At 41.9% G+C, this 21642-nt stretch overlaps 1 protein-coding gene across 1 annotated transcript; it reads right to left on the bottom strand.

Annotated features, from left to right (window-relative positions):
- Positions 1-1184: 1184 nt before the first annotated feature.
- On the bottom strand, positions 1185-2765 carry LOC146712889 (nuclear factor 7, ovary-like). The gene has a single exon (XM_085445554.1). The coding sequence runs from the start codon at positions 2751-2753 to the stop codon at positions 1368-1370; it is 1386 nt and encodes a 461-aa protein (XP_085301680.1). The 5' UTR covers positions 2754-2765; the 3' UTR covers positions 1185-1367.
- Between the last annotated feature and the right edge of the window lie 18877 nt (positions 2766-21642).

Below are 21642 nucleotides of genomic sequence, written 5' to 3'. Positions count from 1 at the left end.
TACACATCCAGAAATGCATACACTATTATATATTGTACATATATTTATTAGTTTCAGATGTAGCCATTCTTGTATTTGCTGGTTTGTGTTGTTGTGTTTGCACATCTCTGTTGCTTGTGGGGCTCGCACACAAGAATTTCACTCGCATGTGCTGTGCCAGTGTGCCTGCACATGTGATGTGACAATAAAAGTGATTTGATTTGATTTGATATTTAGGCTTCAAAAAACAGTCCAAGTTTATTTCTTTGGACTTTGTTCACTTAATGGATGTTTCCCTGCATTTCTATTTTCACACAGTTTATTTCTTACAGCAGGAAAACTGAACAGAATGTATGTAAGAGGTCAGAGTGAGGATGACGTCACTTAATACAGGAAATACATGTTTGTCTGTTTTGATGATGAAGGACTTCTTCAGCTCTGTAAACAGCTACACTTGAGAGGACAGAGGTGATTTCATGGATCAATAACAATGTGTTTATCAGCTTTCATCATCGCAGTGCAGACATGACGTCAGATCTATCAGAGTGAAGGCCGTCTCTCTGATGACGTCACAGAGCAGAGTCCTTCTGTCCAATAAAGGATCTCAGATCAGCTGCTGCCATCTTGTGGCCACAGTTGGTTACTGTCTCTGAAAGTTGTCTCATGTTTCCTGTTGTCCTGCTAACAAAGGCTGGAGCTCATCATGCTGAGAGGGCAGCAGCATTTTGTGGCTCTTCACACATGTTCATTATATTCTGATGATCCTGGATGGAGACAAACTACAGATAAGTGTGTTCAGCCCAACTAGTTTATCTCATTACAGCAGTTTGATGTTTCCCTTTGAATCCCCCTGAAGATCCTGACAGTGAAGCACGTACATAATACTCCAGCCTTTCAACTCTGAGCTTATTTAGTTCTATTAATACACTGAAATCTCATTTGTGTCATGAAGAAAGTCTTTAATCAAACAGAATTCAAAGAGCAGAAACATTTCATATATGGAGTTAAACATGAATCATTGTTTCAACAACATATTTATTGTTGTCATAAACAGACAAGAAGACAACAACAAACTGCTCCTCCCATTCAACACATGTCAGTCCATATCCCAGCAAACTAAATCATCTCCATTTACACATCAAATAGAAACATGAATCACTTGGAATGATTAGAAACTTGATAGAATTTCAAATCTAGTTTGGGGAGTCATTCAGTGAGAAACAGTGAAATGATTTTCCATGTGAAAAGGTGGACAGCAGAAACAGAAAGAAAGAGTGAGAACTAAAAGAGAAACAAAGAGCTTTGGAACAACGAGGCAGCAGGAGGACAGCTGCAGTTTAACAGCTTCAACTCACTGACAGGAAACAACATTAGAAACATCATCATCCTCAACTCATCTGCTGCACTGACACTGACACCTTCAACGGACACACCTTCACTTTATCAACAGTGTGAATGTATGGAAACATCCTGTGAGTGAAAGTGTGTGTGAAGGTGTGTATGTGTGTGTTAGTATCAGGATCAGAGAACGACAGCTTTCCTCTGTTCCAGTCCAGATTCACTCTGATCCTCTGGAGCTTCTTCTCTACTGAGAGAGCAGTGGATGGAGCTGATGGTGAGCGTGCTGAGTATTCACCTAAAAAGAACAATATTATCCATAATCCAGACTCTATGTCTCCCTTCCTCTGCACAGACTCTGCTAACACACCCAGTGCCCACATTGTACTGTCTCCAACTTCAACATCCCAGCTGTGAGTCCCTGAGTTAAAGCCCTCAGAGCCCAGGACACAGCACAACGAATCAAACCTCTCTGGATTATCAGGAAGCTGCTGCCTCTCTCCTTCTCTCACACTGGTCAGATCTTCAGACAGGATGAGTTCTGGTTGAGCAGTGTTTGGGTCCAGAATGAGAGGAGTGTAGGAGACCATGTCCTTCATGTTGTTCCAGATGTTGAAGGTCAGGTTGCCCAGGTGTTTGGCCTGGTCTATCAGAGCTCCTGAGGGCAGCTGTGGATCATCCAGCAGGGGGCAGCGCTGGACTCTTTCCACTGCAGCCTTGTAGTTGTGCAGGAATGAGACGTCTTCAGCTCTCAGCTCCTCCTCTGTGGCTCTGACTGTGTCTGAAAGAGCTGCTATCTCTCTGCTCAGAGCCTCCATCTTCTCCTTCATCATCCCACTCTTCTGCTCCTCTTCCTCCCTCAGTGCAGCCAGCCTGGCCTCCTCTTCCTCTGCTAGAAACTGGTGAAGCTTCTTAAACTGCTCCTTAATCTGCCTCTCTGTGTGTCGGGCCTGGACCTTAATGTGTTCTGCTGTTTGATCAAACTTCACTTGAACTTCTTCACAAACCTTTAACTTCTTCTTTAAGGGCTCCAGAGTTTCCTGAAGTTCCTTCTTGTGTTGTTGTGCAGCTTCATCGATGGGTCTGAATCTGTGATTGGTGTGTTTTTCTGAGTCTCTGCAGATGTGACACACTGGCTGCTGATGGTCCAGACAGAAGAGTTTGAGTTTCTCAGAGTGCAGACTGCAGAGAGCCTCTGAAGCTCTCTGATCTCTCTCCTGTAAGAACGACTCACACAGGTTTCTTAAAGCCAGATTTAAAGGTGGTTCCCTTGAAGATCTTCTCTTACAAACTGGACACTCGTGTGTTGGTCTCTCTCTCCACCATCTCTTCAGACAGTCTTTACAGAAGCTGTGGCTACATGACAGAATAACAGGATCTCTGAAGACCTCCTGACAGACCGGACAGCAGAGATCCTCCTCTGATCTGGAAGCCATTGAGTCTGTGAGTGAAGCTGAAAACAGCAGACAGGAAGTACAGTCAGTCCTGGCTCCCCTCCCTCCTCTACCACCTTCACTGAAACTTCCTTTGAGTCGTGTTTTTGCTCAAACTCACATTCAGTGTGTGGAGCGTCAGCAGCTTGAAGCAGCAGTGTTGGAGTTTTCCACTTTTCTCTCCTGTAGCTGGACTCACTCAGAGGAAGCTGCTATTTTGGTCTGAGCTCAGTCTGATCGTCTGTGCGTCTCTCTTTACTGAGGACGAAGATCTTCCTGTTTCCTGGTTTGTCACATTTGAGTGACGTGAGGGGAGGAGAAAATGTTGCTGTTGGACTTTTAACTAAGGTGTGTTTCAATCCTGCCTGCAGCTCAAAAGCTGTAAAACAGGTTTTGTGTCTTTTCACCTCCACAGGTCACAACATGAAACCTGTTGTGAAGTTTATAAAATAAAGTGTCACTCGGTGGTGCAGCTGTTTGTCAGCTTCTATTTTAGACTTTGTTCTGGTTCTTGTTCAGGTTCCCAGCAGTGGGAGTGTAATGCAGTCACACACACACAGGTGGTGTTAAGGTGGATTCACTTAGTTACAGACAGTGGTGTTATTTCCTGTAACTAAGGGTGTGTTTCACTCCAAAGTTCAGACATTAACCTGCCAGAAGTTGTAAAAGTTACTAATAAAGAGCTTTTATCTCAGAAAGCAGAAAGAAAAGAAATAAGTGTAAAGAGTGCAGCAAAATGTTTTAGTGTGAGCTGGTTCATCTGATCTGGTTGTGTAAAAGTCACTGCATGACACTGAGTTTTACTTCTGTCACGATTAGTGGAGCGGACTCAGGCGCAGACCACAAGTTTCTTCAAATCAAAAGTGAATTTATTTACAGTGTTCTCCACGGTGACACACACACACACACACACACACACACACACAACGGTGTCTGGGAAAAAGGGTTCCAGGGTCCGGGAGTGAAAGGGGCAGGAGTCCAGGGAGGGGAGATTTCCATACAGCCCTCGCAACCACACACAGCTCCTCTTCTTTCCTCCATCACTCTTGCTCACGCTCAGTCACCGTGCACAGGGAAAACAGGTCCAGGGGAAATCTATACACAGACAGAGAAACAGTTAGTCTCCTGGTTCAGACACGAACAAACTTTGCAGAGTGCAGGACGACTGACGCTGACGGCTCAACGATCCAGCGACGAGTAGAGCAGACTCGCCATCTTAAGTAGGACTCCAATTCTCATAATCAGCGGCAGGTGTGCTGATCATCTCCAGGTGCGTGGGCCAGGAGCAGGAGCCCATACTGAGCTCCGCCCCGGCAGGAGAAAGAGAGAGTGGGAGAGGACGAGAGAGAAAGGGAGAGCAGAGGCGAGAGAGGAGAATAAACAAAACAAAGCGCCTGACTGCTGTCAGCTGGAGAGGTGCGGGGACCATGACAACTTCTGTGTTACTGACACTCATCTCTGACTCAGAGAAACGATTTCTCCCCTGTGATGTTCACACAGTGGTGAGTTACATGTGTGTGGAATTTTTCACGTTTTATAGAATTAAATTTCCTCTTACTTTCTTTTTTGTTAACCTGAGTCACTGATCATTTGCAGTATTACAGAGTCTGGCAGTCTTTGCATGATGTCCACGTCACTGTAAGTTTCTAGCTGACTCTCAGGTGTGACAGGTGTGCCAGCAGGAAAGAGTAATAATAGCCTGCATCCTGAGGTTTGTCATGCAGGATTAAAGGAGCCAGGCTTTGTTCACACAGCTAGGATTGTATTTTACACTGACCCTGGGTCAGTATAAGTATCATACAGTTTAAACGAAGCACTGAAACTTGCACATATTTATTACAGATGCACTAAAGAAAAACGGGATATTTAGAGTCAATCTGTGGCTGCGATTAAACACTTTACTGGAAACTTTATTAACCAGTAACTTCATCAGTCATGACAGAAGCTAATATTTCTGTGCTAACATCGTTTAAACCAGTGGTTCCCAAACTTGTTTTGCTGGGCCCCCCTTTGTTTTACAAGAAAAATTTCCACCCCCCCTTTGTGCGCATGAACACATCCTCCAACCACACACACCCATATTTTGCTCCATTGCATGAGGCTATTTTCACGCCACGCTGTGCGCCACGTTATTGTTGAGATGAATAGCAGAATGGCAGATAGAGACAAAATACTGTTAATCTTACCATCTTCAGGTTTTACACGCTTACATACACACACAGTTACTGTCCCTCCATTTAGAAAGGCAGAGGCGTCACGATGTGATTATTTTACTGTAGTTATTTTTTTTGATGTGTAATAATATTCAACATTACTATCAATGCATTTTCCAAAAAATGCCTCTCTGTGCAAAATGGGTTTAAAAACATAAACAACTGTAGGATCCTGTTTGTCCGTGATTTAAACAGCCCAGCGCTGCTCCTGATGAAGGGAAAACCAATTCTGCAGGGAGACCTACCTCGGCACTTGTGCAGGTGATTTTTCTCTTACTTTCTTTTTTCTGTTATTTACTAAAGAATCTGTCAAAGAAATAATGAATTCTCCACACGTGTTTGAAGGTTGCTGATACGTTCATCTAGCACAGACCTATTGCTGGAACGCCAAGACAATTCTACTACAATGGCAAAGACAAGACGCAAGTCACCAGAGCTCTTTGTGTTGCTCGTGCATGATGGAGAGAACTGTGACGAGCATCGTTCTCTCTGTTAAGGAATATATTCTAAAATACTTCTTCAGCAAAGACTCAGAGAAGAGAAACACACAGAATTTCTTGCAAGCAAGGGCAGCCTCCGGACTGAGAGACTTGCGCCTGAGAAACTGCCCCGGTCTTTATTTTATACTTCATTGGGTGGGTGTGTGTGTGTGTGTGTGTGTGTGTGTGTGGGGGGGGGGGGGTCAGAGTGTGGCCCCATAAGATCTTCCCTAAACCTGCTGGTCTCAAAGTCCAGCAGTTCATCAAACCAAAAGGCACTTAGACTAAAACAGACATAGCTACGTTAATCCTACCATAAAACAATAAGACAAGGTACGACCTCTCTCATGCTCCTAGGATGTGGGGTGAACACCCTAGAACAGTGGTTCTTAACCTTGTTGGAGGTACCGAACCCCACCAGTTTCATATGCGCATTCACTGAACCCCTCTTTAGTGAAAAAAAAATTTTCAAATTCAAGACATAGATATGTTTTTATTGGTGCACAAAATGAGCCGTGCATGTCATGGTGGAGGCTCTGCCGAACCCCTAGGGTTCGATCGAACCCAGGTTAAGAACCACTGCCCTAGAATGTTACAGAACTCCTAGGATGAGACATTCTTTCAATATGCCACCAACTATATACTTCTACACACAAATGATTACATGCAGCATTCTACCATATGCAAACTTATATCACTAAAAGATTATACTGACTACTAAATACAATTTTCCATTGACACCCTCCAAGTAAGCAAATGAATGTTAACAGTCAAACATAGAAATTAACATTTGCAAAATCGTTCCAGCTTTGTGGTGCATCTCCTCCAGGTGTGTAAATCACACATGCAGAGTGGTTTGAGTTCCTCAGAGCTTCATAAATGTCTCTTCCAGTTGTTTCTATCACTGTCCATATGACCAGAGTCCAAATGTATGCAGACATGGGTATAACAAACACACCAGTTAGTTTTGCTGTTTGTCAATGTGGCTTTCAGTTATCTTCAAGGCTGCAGGCCTTTGTCAGCACTCCTGTTTTATGGCCTCTATCAACCCTCATCACCTCATTTCATGCATTCTTCCTGTGGGGGGATACTTATGACTCCTCTATTGTCCTTTCGTCTCTGCAGAAAACCTTTTTTGGAAAGGGTATTGGATTCAATGATTTTACTGCTGTTGTAACCCCACCTGTTGAGTCACTTCAGCAGTCTTGTTCATGATGCAAATGACAACAACAATGACACAAAGGAAGACCCTCTTCAGAGTGTCAAAGCATGCATAGCACAGTGACACAGCATTAGGTGATGTTCATAGGAAACTGCTGTCAGTCATTCCCCGTCACCACCATAGCTTCTGCTTTCTGTTCACAGAATCATGATGCCATCCTTGAACTTCCTCTCTGCACTGTCGATTGGAGCTTGGAACGCTCCCCTCATCCTTCAGATCTCCATCTGTTGTCCACGATCTCCTCGTGATTACCTCTGGAAAGCCCCGTGGCACAGCTCTCCATCCAGTGCAGCTTTATGGTCATTGCTGTGGTTCCAGAATCTTCTCATGATGACCAGTAGGTCCCCAAACAGCATGACCTTTGACCTCAACCCCTGCCTGGGCTGTCAGCTATGGTCCCTACTTCTCGCTGGGTCTCTGAAGATTTCTCAGGAGATTCCACCCTTGGGATCATTTCTTCCAGCAATGCTCTGCTGCACCTGCATCTCCTCACTAGAGGAAAAACTTCTATTTGGAAAACATGTCAACCATCATCAAACCAAAATTTCCTTTCAGTTCAGTGAACTTCACTTATCAAAAAATATAATTATTTATTATTTATTAATTATATTATTCGTTTATCACATTTTCACTTTCACTTATTGACCATCAAAGTGTTTATTGTCTTTACCCAAATGATTGGAGCAGAACTTAAAATCTATAAGCTGTAAAAACTTTATATTTGAAGACTGAAAGAGACCCAGGAAGTGGTCACAGGACGAGGGTGACAGACTGTCTGAAGCAGTTAGAACAAGACAAGGCTGTTGGACCAGGTGTGCTTGCTTTTGAAACTGTCTTAATTCCACCTGTTTCACATACAAGGGTCAGTTCTACAGGGCAGGAACGTGGGTGTGCCGTGGGCTCCCCAGTTTCACCCACTGTGGGCAACTTGTATATGGAAGACGTGGGAAAGAGGGCTTTGCTATCCTACCCTGAAACACCACCAAGTCATTGGTTCAGGTATGTGGATGACACCTGGGTGAACACACAAACCTCCATCTCTGGTTTCTTTGATTGGAGGTTGTTGAGGATTTGATGATTTCACAACACTGTATGTGATGTCACTGGTGATGTCATCTTCTCCATCTGCTGAAATGAGTTAAAGTAAACACTTTTATGATTTAAGAATCTAAATGGACCAAATTATGATGACAGAATGGAAACAAAATACCACGATGAATAAGAATGAATATGTACAAACCTTCAAGTTTCCTGTGAACACATCGTCTCACCAGCAGAACCAGTAACACCAGTAGAATCACAACATAGACTCCATATAAGTAAATCTTATAAGGCTTACATGATTTACTCATGAAAGTGGCCACTTTCTCATTACTTTCATATATTGTTTTAGTAAGTATCCAAAACATTCAAGTTTCATTATATAATTTTTCAAGATTATATCTGTTTTCACTCTCGTATGCTTTTCATACAAGTTTCACTCAAGACAGATACAAACTTTATCAGATTTATATATATCTTTTCCATATGGGTAGAACTTGACTGCATGCAGAGGTGGAAACCCTACTCAAGTAAATTTGAATAAATGTAAGTCAATGGAAGTGTTTGGAAAAATGTGCTTCTAAAGATACTTTTATTTCACCATGTTCATTCACTCATGAGCTGCTGTAACATGAATCAAAAGGGTGATTTGACACCTCAGCATGCAGTCACGTTCTATAGAGTTTTGCTAATGACCTAATAATTTTATTCAGGTGTGTTGCAGCAGGGACGCATTCAAAAGTTTCAGGACACCGGCCCTTGAGGACTGCAGTCGGAGACCCATGCTCTTAGTGCTTCTTAGTCCTCCGGATGTTGATCCCGCTCAGTCTAAAGGTGTGCTTGCCAGGGTGGTCCTCTGGTCAAGCCCTCCCCTCAGTCACACCTGTTATTAGCAGTTCACCTCCAAATCTGTACAATTTGTAACTAACTAGGTTAAATTTAGTGCCCTGGAAAAATCGGCCCCAAGGATAATTTAAAGGATAGAGTAAGAACACTTTGAATGATGCAATAGCAATACACAAGTTTTTACTATTACTGTTTCACAAAAGGTTAAAAAGTCCACAATTTTTGAAATCAGGATATTTTTTTAAAGCCATTTAGCAGAAGCAAAACAAAAGCCAAATCAAATAATACTAATAATTATGATCACATAATCAAATCACTTGAGTTATACCTATCTAATTAACCTACTCTGAACTAATGCTTCTAATATGTCTGTGAAGGTTCTCAGTCATCCAGGTCATCATAGTCAAAGGAGTTTGCAAAGAAAAGCGTCTGGAGCGTCCAGACGCTTTTCTTTGCAAACTAATGCTTCTAATGTTGATCTTGAGAGGAGAAAGGTTGAGGAGGGAATGGACACGAATGGACCAGTAACACCCAAGAGGCATCAGATGCTAATATGTAGAGTGCAGAGACCTGATGAAGAAACTCTGGAGGAGCAATGAAATTCCTCCAGAGTCTGGGGTTATGCATTTAATTACAGAGCTACTGAGCTCTGTTTTTACCAGCTGAAAGTCAGTGAAGTTTTTGGGCTGTTAACAACAAGGATCACATCGACTGCATCTGATTGGGCAGTTCTGAGTCTAATCGTCACCTGCAAGCTGCACAGAAGCCTGCAAGAGACACGTCAGCATGGAGACACCAGGATGAGAAATCCACTTACACAGACTCACTATCCCTCTGTGAAAGAGGAAGATCAACATCAGCCTCTAAATCTAATTAAAAGAGTTATAACCTATGGCCCTGGGAAATAGTGCAAATGGGACTGCAGAGTCTCCATCAGATTACAGAGGACAGCGCTAATGCAGACGAGTTCATCAGCAGCCCTGTTTCATACGGTGCTCTGAATCCCTACTCAGGATTGGTTAAAAATGATGAGCGAAAAAGCCACAAAATTCAAAGAACTGTTTAGACGGAGCCAAAATTCAGTAGAGATAGTTGTGATTGGGAAAGCTCTCAGCACCCCCATGCCCCCCTCCCAACTCCACACTTCATTTTAAAAGCAGGTTACGCGTCAACCTCGTGCACTACCTCAGGCTCCTTCCCCACCAGAGATGTGACACGCCTCGTCCCTTCGCTAGAATCTGTGGCGAGGGATTGGTCCACCAGAGACCTCGCTCCTGGCTGCCGCCCAGCACACATTGCACCCAACCCCTACGGCACCTACTGTGGGTGGAGGGCTCATGTAACTTTTTCAGGTTGCGCCCAGCCGTGGACTAAGGGCCGACCACCACCTACTTCATCGCTGACAAGAGAAATATTTCACTTTATATTTTTCAGAAAACATCAATTTCTCCTCCTCCTTAATGTAAAGCATTAAAGTCTTCCTCATTTAAGACATCTGACGTACACCCTGAAGACTCTTGTTTGTTTGCAAAGAAAATTAATATCACTGTCTGTCAAAATCGCAGGGAGTTCAAATACTTATGTTCCTCACTAGTCTTACTTTTATTGTGATTATTTTTTTCCTGTTAAACAAACACAGATGAAATGAATTAAAGCCTTCCAACGGGGCATGCAGCCTCCAGCTCCAGTTCCTCACAGTGTTACTGGAGGCCAAGGTAATGCCATCCAGAGTAAGAATCTGCTTAGATACCATATTACTAAGATTTTCAGGGCCGAGTACAATAACCTCAGTTTGTTCTGAATTAAGTTAGCGGCCATCCAGGTCTTTATGTCTTTAAGACATGTGTGTTATCTAGCTAACATGAACTCACATGTAGTGAGTCGTTTAATCTTTAAATGACATTTGTGGAATTTGCCCACTTCCTCTCACCCACCAGTGAAAGGAGAGGGAAGGGAGAGAATCCTGTGCATACACAGAAATGAAGAGCTGGCAGAAAGTGGACCCTCGAACAAATGCTCATCCTCTGAAAACTATGAGGTCTGCAGATTTTTTCACTGTCAGTAGCAGTAATTTCCACTGAACCAAATAATCCTAAAACTGTTTCCTAAAACCTTAAACCTATGAAGGCTGCAGGCCACAACGTGCTGATCAAGCAGCAAAGTTGTTCTTCATACTTCTAAAATGTTTGCTCTTCTCTGTGCTACTTGTAAATAGCCGAGGGGAAATGCCCGAAACCTCAGTCCTGATTCCACAGCTTTATTACATCAGCCTGGTAGAAAATTATTTTTCACTATCAAATCAGGCCACCAGGGGGCGGAGCGGTCCCAGAAGTTCAGTCGTGAGTGATATCTAACCTCTCTTCTTCCTCACAGCTCATCTGATCGTGAGTCCCAACAGCTCTGATTTCTCTGAGGGAGATGTTGTGACTGTAATCTGTGAGGAGGACCAAAGCTTTTCTGATTGGACTGTGAGGAGAAACACAAGCAAACTGCAGAGGGCTGAGTGTGGAGATGGGCGGGGACAACAGCAACGTGATCAATCATGTTCAATCAGTACGCTGGTGCCTCACGACACCGGAGTTTACTGGTGTGAGTCCAGTAATGGTGCCATCAGTAACCTGGTTAATATCACAGTCACTGGTAAGCTGATCACTCTCACTTTACTTCTTATTGCATCCACAAATTGAGCTGAACATGCAGGTACATAGATTCTGTGCTGTTCTTCACTGATCACCTACCTGACTGACAGAGTAATGAAGGACTTCCCTCCCTCGGTGCTTCTTAATGTGTGAGGATATTCTTCTTAAGACTTCCTTATTTAGATCTAAGCTCTGGATTATCTTGCACGTCTCGTGGCTCCCAAATGTCTCTTAAGTTATTATCCTCTGTAGCCTCATACTTTAGCTTTACTTGGCAAATGTGAATGCTTTGTGTGCTGACAAACCCTTTTGCATGTAGTGTTTTTATGAAAAGCCTTATAATTGCCTAATTTTGTGTTTTTGTTCTGTCACAAAAGCAGGCATTCTTACTGTTGTTTAATATTTTACTCAAACCTTTAAGTTTAATTCAGCACAAAAAGCCCCACTGTAAACAAATCCACAGAACAGAACCAAACTCAGCAGCCAAACAGTTTGTCCTCAGTGCAGGTCGACATTCAGAAAAACCAGCTGCCTCAGCTTGGATGGGCTGATGTGGTTTCTCCTTAGTATCTGCCCAGTTTTTGAGAAGACCCTCCAAAGGAACAGATGTTGCCACAATGCACAGTCTCCCCTCCATCACCTTCAACAGGTAGGGAAAGACTGTGGCCTTGGCCTCCCACCAGCTCTGTGGGCCTTCTCCTTGTTGGATGAGGGGCTCCTCAAGATAACATTTCATCTCCATCATAACATCAGCTGTAGTATTTCTCTTTGCAGCATCTCCTGCAGCTCTTTCATCAAAGAGGCTCCACACAGCAGACGTCTGTGGCTCCTCCTTCACTTGGCCCTGTAATGGTGGAGCTGGGTGGGAGTGCACTTTGCTGCTGCAGTTATTCTCTGAAGTGCCTCATCAACAGCTCTGTTGTCACTGAATGCAAGCTTTTTAAATCTACCATCCAGTGATGCAGCTTCTGAGTGGACGGTGTTGAACTCCACACACAGAAACTTTTCACACTCACTGCTAATTTTGTTTTACAGTGAAGCCACTCTGCTCTGCTAGTCCCAATATCTTTCACCTGCAGCAGATGCTGCTTCGTTTGCAGCTGTCAGTCATATTTCTGTGTTTTTGTGTCGCACTCTCCTCCACACTGCTGTCTGTCATCTCACAGGTATGATGTGCGGAGCGATGCTGAACTTCCAGTCCCAGCGTTTCATGTTGCAGGATCAATTCCCATATGAAAATATCAATATCTAATTTGATTACATTTGTTTTTCATCATAAATATTACAGACAAAAGCAAATTCAGCAATTAGCGGGATGGTCTGCAATACCCTGTTAACAGGAACTACACTCACCATCTCTCATTCATGTGCGTGTTACGGCTCTGCAAGAGTGTGAGCCAATGAGAAACCAGAGGCACAAAACTTTAGACCACAAAACACACAATCTGATGTTGGTTTGTAAAGATGTTGCTGATGAGACTTTGTAGAAAGCAGCTGGTCTGAGTGATGTGATCAGAGTGCAGCAGATAATGTCTGACAGCAGTTTGAAGAGCAAATGGATTCTGTTCTGTTCTTCATCATCACCTACCTGACACCTCACAGCTGTTTCTCACCTGCAGGTCACACAGGAGGATCTGTTGGACTGAAGGTCAGCCTGTCAGTTCCTGCTGTGCTTCTTGTTGCTGCTGTTTTCTTCATGTAGAGAAAACAAAAACAACAAAGAATCAGGATCCAGCCTCATGTTGAGCTGCAGCAAAATAAAATGTCTGAATCTTTTTAAATCAGCACTCTTAGTCTCCCGCTGGTGGTTTCAGCGTTGTCAGTGAACCTGGGGAACATGAGATGATGCTGGTAACAGAAATCAAAGGTAGTGAACAGCAGACAGGGATCAGCTGCAGGTTTAATACACGTCCTGAATTTGGTTTAGTTTGAAGTTTCTGTAAAATAAAACCAAACCTTGTGATTTGTCTCTTTATGAATAAAGTTGAATTGAATTTCTCTCTGAGCTCCTGTTTCTGTTGTCTGTCAGTGATTTTATCAGTTGGACATCAAGTAAAACTTTGGATAAAATGAAAACTGTTCACACAGTGTCTGTAAATCCACGGGTGAAAATAATACATGTAACATTCACACAAGTCCACGAGTGATTGAATGAAATGTGATCATGGAAAAATAAATTCAAAAGTATTCAAGACTTTTACCATTAACTGTCGTTCTATTATGAAGTAACAGGAAGGTAATAACACTATAATATAATAATAATAAAGAAAATTAAAAAATATGGTATAACAGAGCTCACTGCCTCACACTGTCGATAGCAGCATTTCTTTTTAACCTTATTTCATTTAAGGCTCAGACGATCATCTGTTTTCACTTAAAGTAGTCTAGCTCTGATATCACTTTAGCCTCTGGATGGAGGATTTGCTATGTTAACTTATAGATAATAAACTCAACGTATTACAGACCAAAACCAAACACGTCCGTAGTATAAGACTGGATTTAACTCCCTTCACACCTGTCTCGACACAACAGTCAGGTCAGTCCCTTCCCTTTTAAGAAATCCACCTTAAATGTATTTTAAATGTAAGTGATGCAAAATGAATTTAATATTTTATCTTTAGTTTGTCAGGTAGCATCAGGTCAGATGGATGATGTTGGGTGAGATGGAGCAGACAGAGATGTCATCACAGCTGAGAGGAAGCAAAAGCCTCAACATCCAGGCTTAAAAGTGATGTAGGGAGCTAAAGCTAAAGCTCTGCTTTCTTTGTGTGCCTGTGCTAACAGCAACTAATGAGAAATGTGATGACAATTGTCCAGCTTTGTCCTTTTATATTCTACCAAATGTGAAGTGAACCTGTGGTTATACAGTAACGATAAGAGCATCTTTATTAGTCCCACATGTGGGAAATTTGTTTTGTTACAGCAGGAAGTGGACAGTGCAGTTACATAGCAAACATGAGAGAACCCTGGAATAGAATAAGAAACTGTACACAACTGTACCGAATAGAATAGAATAGAATGATAGGATAAAAATAGAATACACATGCTATATACAACTGAGTACAAATACAACGTTGTCAGAAAAAGAGTGTTACACTTAGTCCTATTGCACATGTGTGTGTTTGATCAGCTGCAAAGTCTTTGTGGTGGAGTCTGACAGCAGAGGGGAGGAAATCTCTCCGTCCCACATCGTGGGTGCTGCAGCCACTGAAGGAGCTGCTCTGAAGCGCTATAAAGGTTTGTGATGATCAATACAGGTTTACAGCTCAGATCATACTGAGTTCATTATGACTGATATAAATATGTGATAGAATAATAATAAATCGAGTAAATTGTGATTGACAAACAGTTTTAAAGAGAAAGTTTGTTAGTTTAAATTGTGTGAAAGGTCAGAGATGGAGAGAACACCAGGCTGGGGCTGAATATCAGTGTATTACATGCAAATCTGATTGGATGACAGGACAGAGCATAAACTGAAGCTGGCATGGATGTTCTGGGTCTCCTGCCTCTGTGAGATCAGCAGGTCAAAGATTCAATAGCAAAACTTGGTTGTTCCAGCAGCGACGCCGAGGGCAGTGAGCTCTAAAAGCCTCCCAGATGAAAACGTGCCCGATCGAGAGGTGATCTGCTGCTGATGGGTGACGAACCTACTCAGGTCTCCAGCTCTTATCAGAGGAGGCAGTGAAGACACCTGAGCTTCAAGGCAGTCGGGCTGGGCGAGTCTGTGATTACTTTTATCTAAGTACAATCTGAGTATTTTACCTGTAAGTAATCTTACAGTATTATGTTATATTGTGAGTCCTTCTTACAGATCTTCCTAGGTTGAAAATTAAACAGTACTAAATGTAACAAGTAGACAGCAGCACTAAAGTCATCAGTTTAATGGACACAGAGGAAGCTTTTCAAAGGCTTAAGAAGAATAACATGATGCTAGAACATCACATTTTATAATATGACAGTAAAAATAACTCACAGAGATCATCTTCTATGTTTTCCTCCATAAGGGCGGCGAGCCTGGGTCCAGCTATTTGAGTGGTGCCTTGTTTTGGTGAAGCTTTTGAATTGCTTGGCCTTTGAGGCCTGCATGGAGCTCAGGCTGACACTAAGCACAGAAAAGGCCCACAGTGGGTGCACACACAGGATACAGATCTGTCAGGTCATGATCGACAACCACTGAGCAAAGCCCACTGATCTCTGACCTCCCAGCCCATTCTTCCTTCAGTGGGCTGCTTTCAGTCATTATGCAAATGTTCTGTTTATAAGATTGAGGAAACCTGCAGTCAGCTGAGACTGAAGAAGTCACCTGGATGAGTGACTAAACGTTTCTCCCACAAAACGCTGCGTCCAGATGAACAGAATCAACTTTTGGAGATTTACTTACCTGGATGATTGAGCATGCATCAAGACGTTTGGCAGCTGTAGCAGTCGTGGAAAATTCCCTCTGTGGCAGAAAATCCTCGCAGATGCAGTCTTGATACCAATAGATGGATAAAAACTGGAGGAAATCCTCAGAGGCCTTGAAAACTCCTAAATGGAAGTAGCTTCTTCTGCTGGGTCTATTCTGTTGGTCTGACACTGGCTTCCCTTCATTGGCTTCCTGTTAAATCCAGAATTGAATTCAAAATCCTGCTCCTCACATACAAGGTCTTAAATAATCAGGCCCCATCTTATCTTAATGACCTTGTAGTACCATATCAGCCTATTAGAGCACTTCGCTCTCGCTCTGCAGGCCTACTTGTTGTTCCTAGAGTATTTAAAAGTAGAATGGGAGGCAGAGCCTTCAGTTTTCAGGCCCCTCTTCTGTGGAAACAGCTTCCAGTTTGGATTCGGGAGACAGACACTATCTCTACTTTCAAGATTAGGCTTCAAACTTTCCTTTTTGCTAAAGCATATAGTTAGGGCTGGACCAGGTGACCCTGAATCCTCCCTTAGTTATGCTGCAGTAGACGTAGGCTGCCGGGGGATTCCCATGAAGCATTGAGTTTTTCCTTTCCTTACCTTTATGGTTATGTAAGTTCCAGCTGGAAGGTGATCATCGGTTGGAGATTGAATGGGGACGACTACAAGACTGGTTGTCCCTACCTATGCCCCATTTCCAATCAGGCTGTGCTTACTTGTGTGATGAAGTTTCTGCATCTAGAAGAGCTAAATTAGTTTTTTGTAGAAATTATTATTATTGTAATTAATTATACATTTTTGTAGCTGTAGGAGTGGGAAGCCTTTTACGTCATTTTTGTTTCCTTTCTACAAGGCTTTGTTTGTTGTGTTAGATGTGTCCCTCTGATGTTCCTCTAAAGACAAATAAAACATTTTGTTTTGGTGAAACTGTAAAACTTGCTGTGGCATTGGTGCTTGAATGGGGAAGTCATTTTTTGTGTTGCATACATCTCTGGGCAGATATTTGGGCAGTAATTTTGAACACCATGTAAAAATGTCAGTGGACATAATGCAAAACCCAATGCTTCAAATCACAGCATCTAAAACCAAAATTGTGCCAAAGATGCCTCATTTCTGTTTAATAGGATAAAACAATGCTAGCTATGTTATAGACACAGTAACCCAAGGAAAGCAGTAAGTACACTGACTGACATTGTTACTATGACAACAACAAGCTGACATTTGGACAAAAAAAACCTTGGAGTAATTATTGAGAAAAACATTAAATTTAAATAAAGTTTTAAAAAACACATGACCAAAAATGTAACTAAAACACATCCTCTGGATGTTTCCAGAATATTTTAAATAAATAAATAATTTAAGGAACAACAACAAAAGAAGATCTATAATCAGCATTTATCTCTTCTGTTTTATTTGATGGTGGGGAAATCATAATCATAAAGAGGCTTCTGATTAGAATTTATTTGTTATAAATGTGATTTATATAAACTTTCATTTAGTACGGTGTTTTGATTATATGTAATATATTTTACTTATTATTTATTTATATTCAGTTTTTATTCCTGAGGATTTTGGTTTTTTTTTATAAAAACTAAAATCAGGACAGAATAATTATTTTGCTGTCTTATTTTATGAATCATTTCGATGTAAGCAGCTATCTTTTGAATATGTGGCTTTACAGCTGAAGGCCCATCCAAAGTTGTGTTTCTTAATGTTTACAGGCCTCCCAAATACTGCACAGACTTTTTTAATGACCTCAGTGAACTGCTGTCTGTGATCTGTGTTGATTTCGACTGTGTAATTATTGTTGGGGATTTTAACATCCATGTGGACAACCCTCAGGACAAAGGGACTAAAGACCTGAGTAACACTCTGGGCAACTTTGGGCTGACTCAGCATGTAACAGAGGCCACACATAATAGAGGACACACTCTTGACCTACTGATCTCCAAGGGCCTGAGCATTTCAAACATTACTGTGTCTGATGTGGGCGTGTCTGATCATTACTGTGTTTTCTTTGAAAGTAAAATCTCAGCCCACACAAATATATCAACAGCTGTGATCACAAAACGGTGTATAACTGAACACAGTAGTGAGATCTTTAACCAGGTCTTCCCATTAACACCTGACCTGTCCAAAGGTTCAGTCAATGAGCTCGTCAATAGCTTCAATGCTAACATGTTAAATGTAATGGACACTATTGCTCCCATTAAGGTGAAGGTTATCTCTGGAAGGAAAAAGTCTCCATGGAGAAACTCCACACTGGTGAAAAATGAAAAAAGAGAGTGTAGGAAAGCTGAGCTTGAACTTCATTCAACCATGGCCTGCAATGACTTTGCCAAATTCTTCACAGAAAAAATCCAAAAGATTAGACAAGCAGTTGGTACATCAACAGCAGATCCAGGATATGTACTGTGTCCACCGAAAAACTGTTTAAACACCATGAAACAGTTTCAACCTATTAATGTCACGGGGTGGAAACGGGACAAGTTATTTAGAGTTTTATTGTGCATGTTTTGCAATGTTTTATCTGTTTTAATATTTTAATATTGTATATTGGGTTTGTTTGTGTGAGCTTTATTGCATGTTTTTATCTTATTTAAATTGAACACTTGTCCTGGAAAGACTCCGCCCCTACCTGATAATAAACTATTCACACCTGCGAGAGATCCCAGAGAGGCCAATAAGAGGGCCTGGCAGACCAAAGGAAGGGGTTCGACCGAGAGGCTTGAGAGACGGCCAGGAGTAAGTGGTGCCAGGCGGCAGCGCCTGCAAGCCGAAGGGGCTGGTGGAGCTGGGCGTTAAGGGAGAACGGACAGTACCAGCGCACAGGGCACCAGCGCAGAGGGCACCAGTGCGGAGAGTGACAGTACCAGCGGGGAGAGCGGAGACAGCACCAGCGGAAGGCACGGGACGGCTGTGTAGCTTTGCAGTTTTTAAGAAGCGGCGGGCGGAGTTGAGAGCTCTGCCCACCCGGGGTAAGTCTTTGACTTATCCCCTTTTATTGAATAAAAACTGCCGGAAGAATAGTGACTGCCGCTCCTCCCTTTCTCTAGCATATCAAGACGCGAATGCGGAAAGGAAGGAGAGGACTCCGCTGGGTTTCCCTTTTACTTCGCTGGATTTCTTAACTCCCTGGGACTTTTATGCTGTGGTGGATTCCACTGGACTTTTAATGTTGTGTTTTATTGATTTTTATTGTGTTATCCCTTGGCCAAGGTTGTTTTAATTTATCTTACATTTTTAACTATTTAAATATAATAAATTATATTTTTAATCTTACAGTTTAAATTGTGTGTTTCCCTTGGCGGCTCCACTGCTCTGCCCGTTTTTAGGAAGGTTTCCTTCCTTTTAAAAACACAAAACAACTTGGAAATAAAATCAGCCTTTCTGCTCCGTTACATTAACAGCAAAGACCTGGAGGACATCTTAGGTAAACTGAACTCCTCCTCCTGCTGTTTAGATGTCCTGCCAACAAGTTTTTTCAAAAAGGTCTCAAAGACTTTGGAGTCAGACCTGTTACAGATCGGCAACTTTTCTTTAATGTCAGGTGTGTTTCCAGAATCACTAAAAACTGCTGTAATAAAACCTATACTGAAAAAGGACAATCTTGACAAGACACAAATGAAAAACTACAGGCCGATCTCAAATCTCCCATTTTTAAGTAAGATCATTGAAAAAGCAGTTTCCCAACAGCTCAGTTACTTCTTAAAACAGAATAACTGCTACGATGCCTTCCAGTCAGGTTTTAGACAGAACCACAGCACTGAAACCGCTCTGACCAAAGTGTTTAATGACATATGTCTGAATACAGACAGTGGAACAATGTCAGTCTTAGTTTTACTGGATCTCAGTGCAGCATTTGATACAGTTGACCACAACATATTACTCAAACGACTGGAGAACTGGACAGGTCTTTCAGGAACTGTACTAAACTGGTTCAAAACATACTTAGAAAACAGAAAATACTTTGTATCAATAGGTAACTTCACATCTGAGCAGACAAGTATCACATGTGGAGTTCCCCAAGGTTCCATCTTGGGACCCCTTCTGTTTAACATCTACATGCTCCCACTGGCACAGATTATAAAGAACAACAAAATAAACTACCACAGCTATGCAGATGACACACAAATATATATCACAATGTCACCAGGAGACCGAGGCCCTGTACAGGCTCTTGGTAAATGCATTGAGGAAATTAATGACTGGTTGTGCCACAATTTTCTCCAGCTAAACAAAAACAAAACTGAAGTAATAGTCTTTGGTGCCAAAGAAAAACGATTACAGCTCACCAGAGAACTTCAATCTATACATCTAAAAACCACAAACCAGGCGAGAAATTTGGGTGTAGTGATGGATGCAGACCTAAACTTAGAAAAACACATTAAGACAATAACAAAGTCAGCTTACTATCACCTCAAGAATATTTCAAGGATAAAAGATCTGATGTCTCAACAGGACCTGGAAAAACTAGTCCATGCATTCATCTTTAGTAGGCTTGATTACTGTAACAGCATCTTTACAGGTCTACCTAAAAAATCAGTCAGACAACTACAGCTCATTCAGAACTCTGCTGCTCGAGTCCTCACTAAGACCAAAAAAGTGGACCACATCAGTCCAGCTCTGAGGTCTTTACACTGGCTGCCTGTCCGTCAGAGGATAGACTTTAAAGTCCTGATGCTGGTCTATAAAGCTCTGAATGGTTTAGGACCAAAATACATCAGTGACCTCCTGACCCAGTATGAACCTTCCAGATCCCTCAGGTCATCTGGATCCGGTCTTTTATCAGTTCCCAGAGTCAGAACCAGACACGGAGAAGCTGCATTCAGCTTTTATGCTCCTTATATCTGGAACAAACTCCCAGAAAGCCTCAGATCAGCTGAAGCACTCAGTTTATTTAAATCCAGTTTGAAGACTCACCTGTTCTCAGCTGCATTTGAATAAAGCACCAAATCCACACTTTTAAGCTTAAAGTTCAAAACTAACATTTTAACTACTGATTTTATCTACTGTTCTGATTTTATCTACAGTTTTTTTAAATCATGCTTTTTATTGTTTTTGTTTTTTAATGTCTCTGTAAAGCACTTTGAATCACCTTGTTGTTGAATTGTGCTATATAAATGAACTTATATAAATAAACTTGCCTCGCCGCTTTCAGCCACATTTACAAAAACGCTCCTCCTGTTCTGATTTTTCTGATAATAATCAGAAAGTGCTGAACTCCTCTGAGCTGTTACAGGAACAGATGTTGGCAGATGTGTCAGTGACAGAGTTACAGTTAGAGAGGTCAGTGAGCAGGATTTCTATCAGGATTCATGTCAGATTTATTATAATGATGTCTGTTGGTTCACACTCACGGCTGCTTTGGACTGATTCCAGCTCAAAGAGCATCAACATGTTTTCATGTTTCCATCATGATGAGGAGCAGAAACTCTGAGGATTCTCCTGAACTGACTACAGTAAGTCATCCACAGCTTCTGCTTTATATTCTACATATTATTCAGTAAATAATAGATAATTACTGATAATCAGACACTTTCAGAGGGACAAAAGTAAAAAAAAAAAATCTGTAGTTAAGAAGTACAGATACTCAAGCTGTACAAATACTCCGGTAATAGCTGAAGTACTCATTAAACTTCTTTACAGAAGTAAAAGTGAAAACTATAGGCTCTGAAAAGTACTCAGGTCCTACCGTAGTACTCAGTAAAAGGTAGTCTGGGGTTAAAGTGGATGTGGCAGGTAGAGGAACTCTACGACTGAGTGCAGCAGGGATAAAGAAATAAGTCAGAATCATTTGTTTTGTGAGCTCCAGCTGTTTCCAGGCTGTGATCAGCTGATCTACAGGCAGACGTGAGCCATCAGCGCTCGTGTAACACAGTACAGTACAGAGCTGTCAGAATGAATCACCCAAGTTTAGTCTCACACTCTTTATCCAGGTTGTTGGCAATTATTAATTAATCGCCCTTCAGTGTCACACCAACACAGTGTCAACACAGCAAAGTGAATGTGCCACACACTCCATGTGTCATCTACTCATCACCATCTGAAACT

Source organism: Copadichromis virginalis, linkage group LG3 (genome assembly GCF_057382275.1).
Source record: "Copadichromis virginalis isolate Kocher_CV1m ecotype Utaka linkage group LG3, C_Virginalis_male_GT1.1, whole genome shotgun sequence".
Taxonomy (NCBI): Eukaryota; Metazoa; Chordata; class Actinopteri; order Cichliformes; family Cichlidae; genus Copadichromis; species Copadichromis virginalis.
The sequence above is the reverse complement of the archived record's forward strand: the minus strand, read 5'-3'. Positions and strand labels throughout refer to the sequence as shown.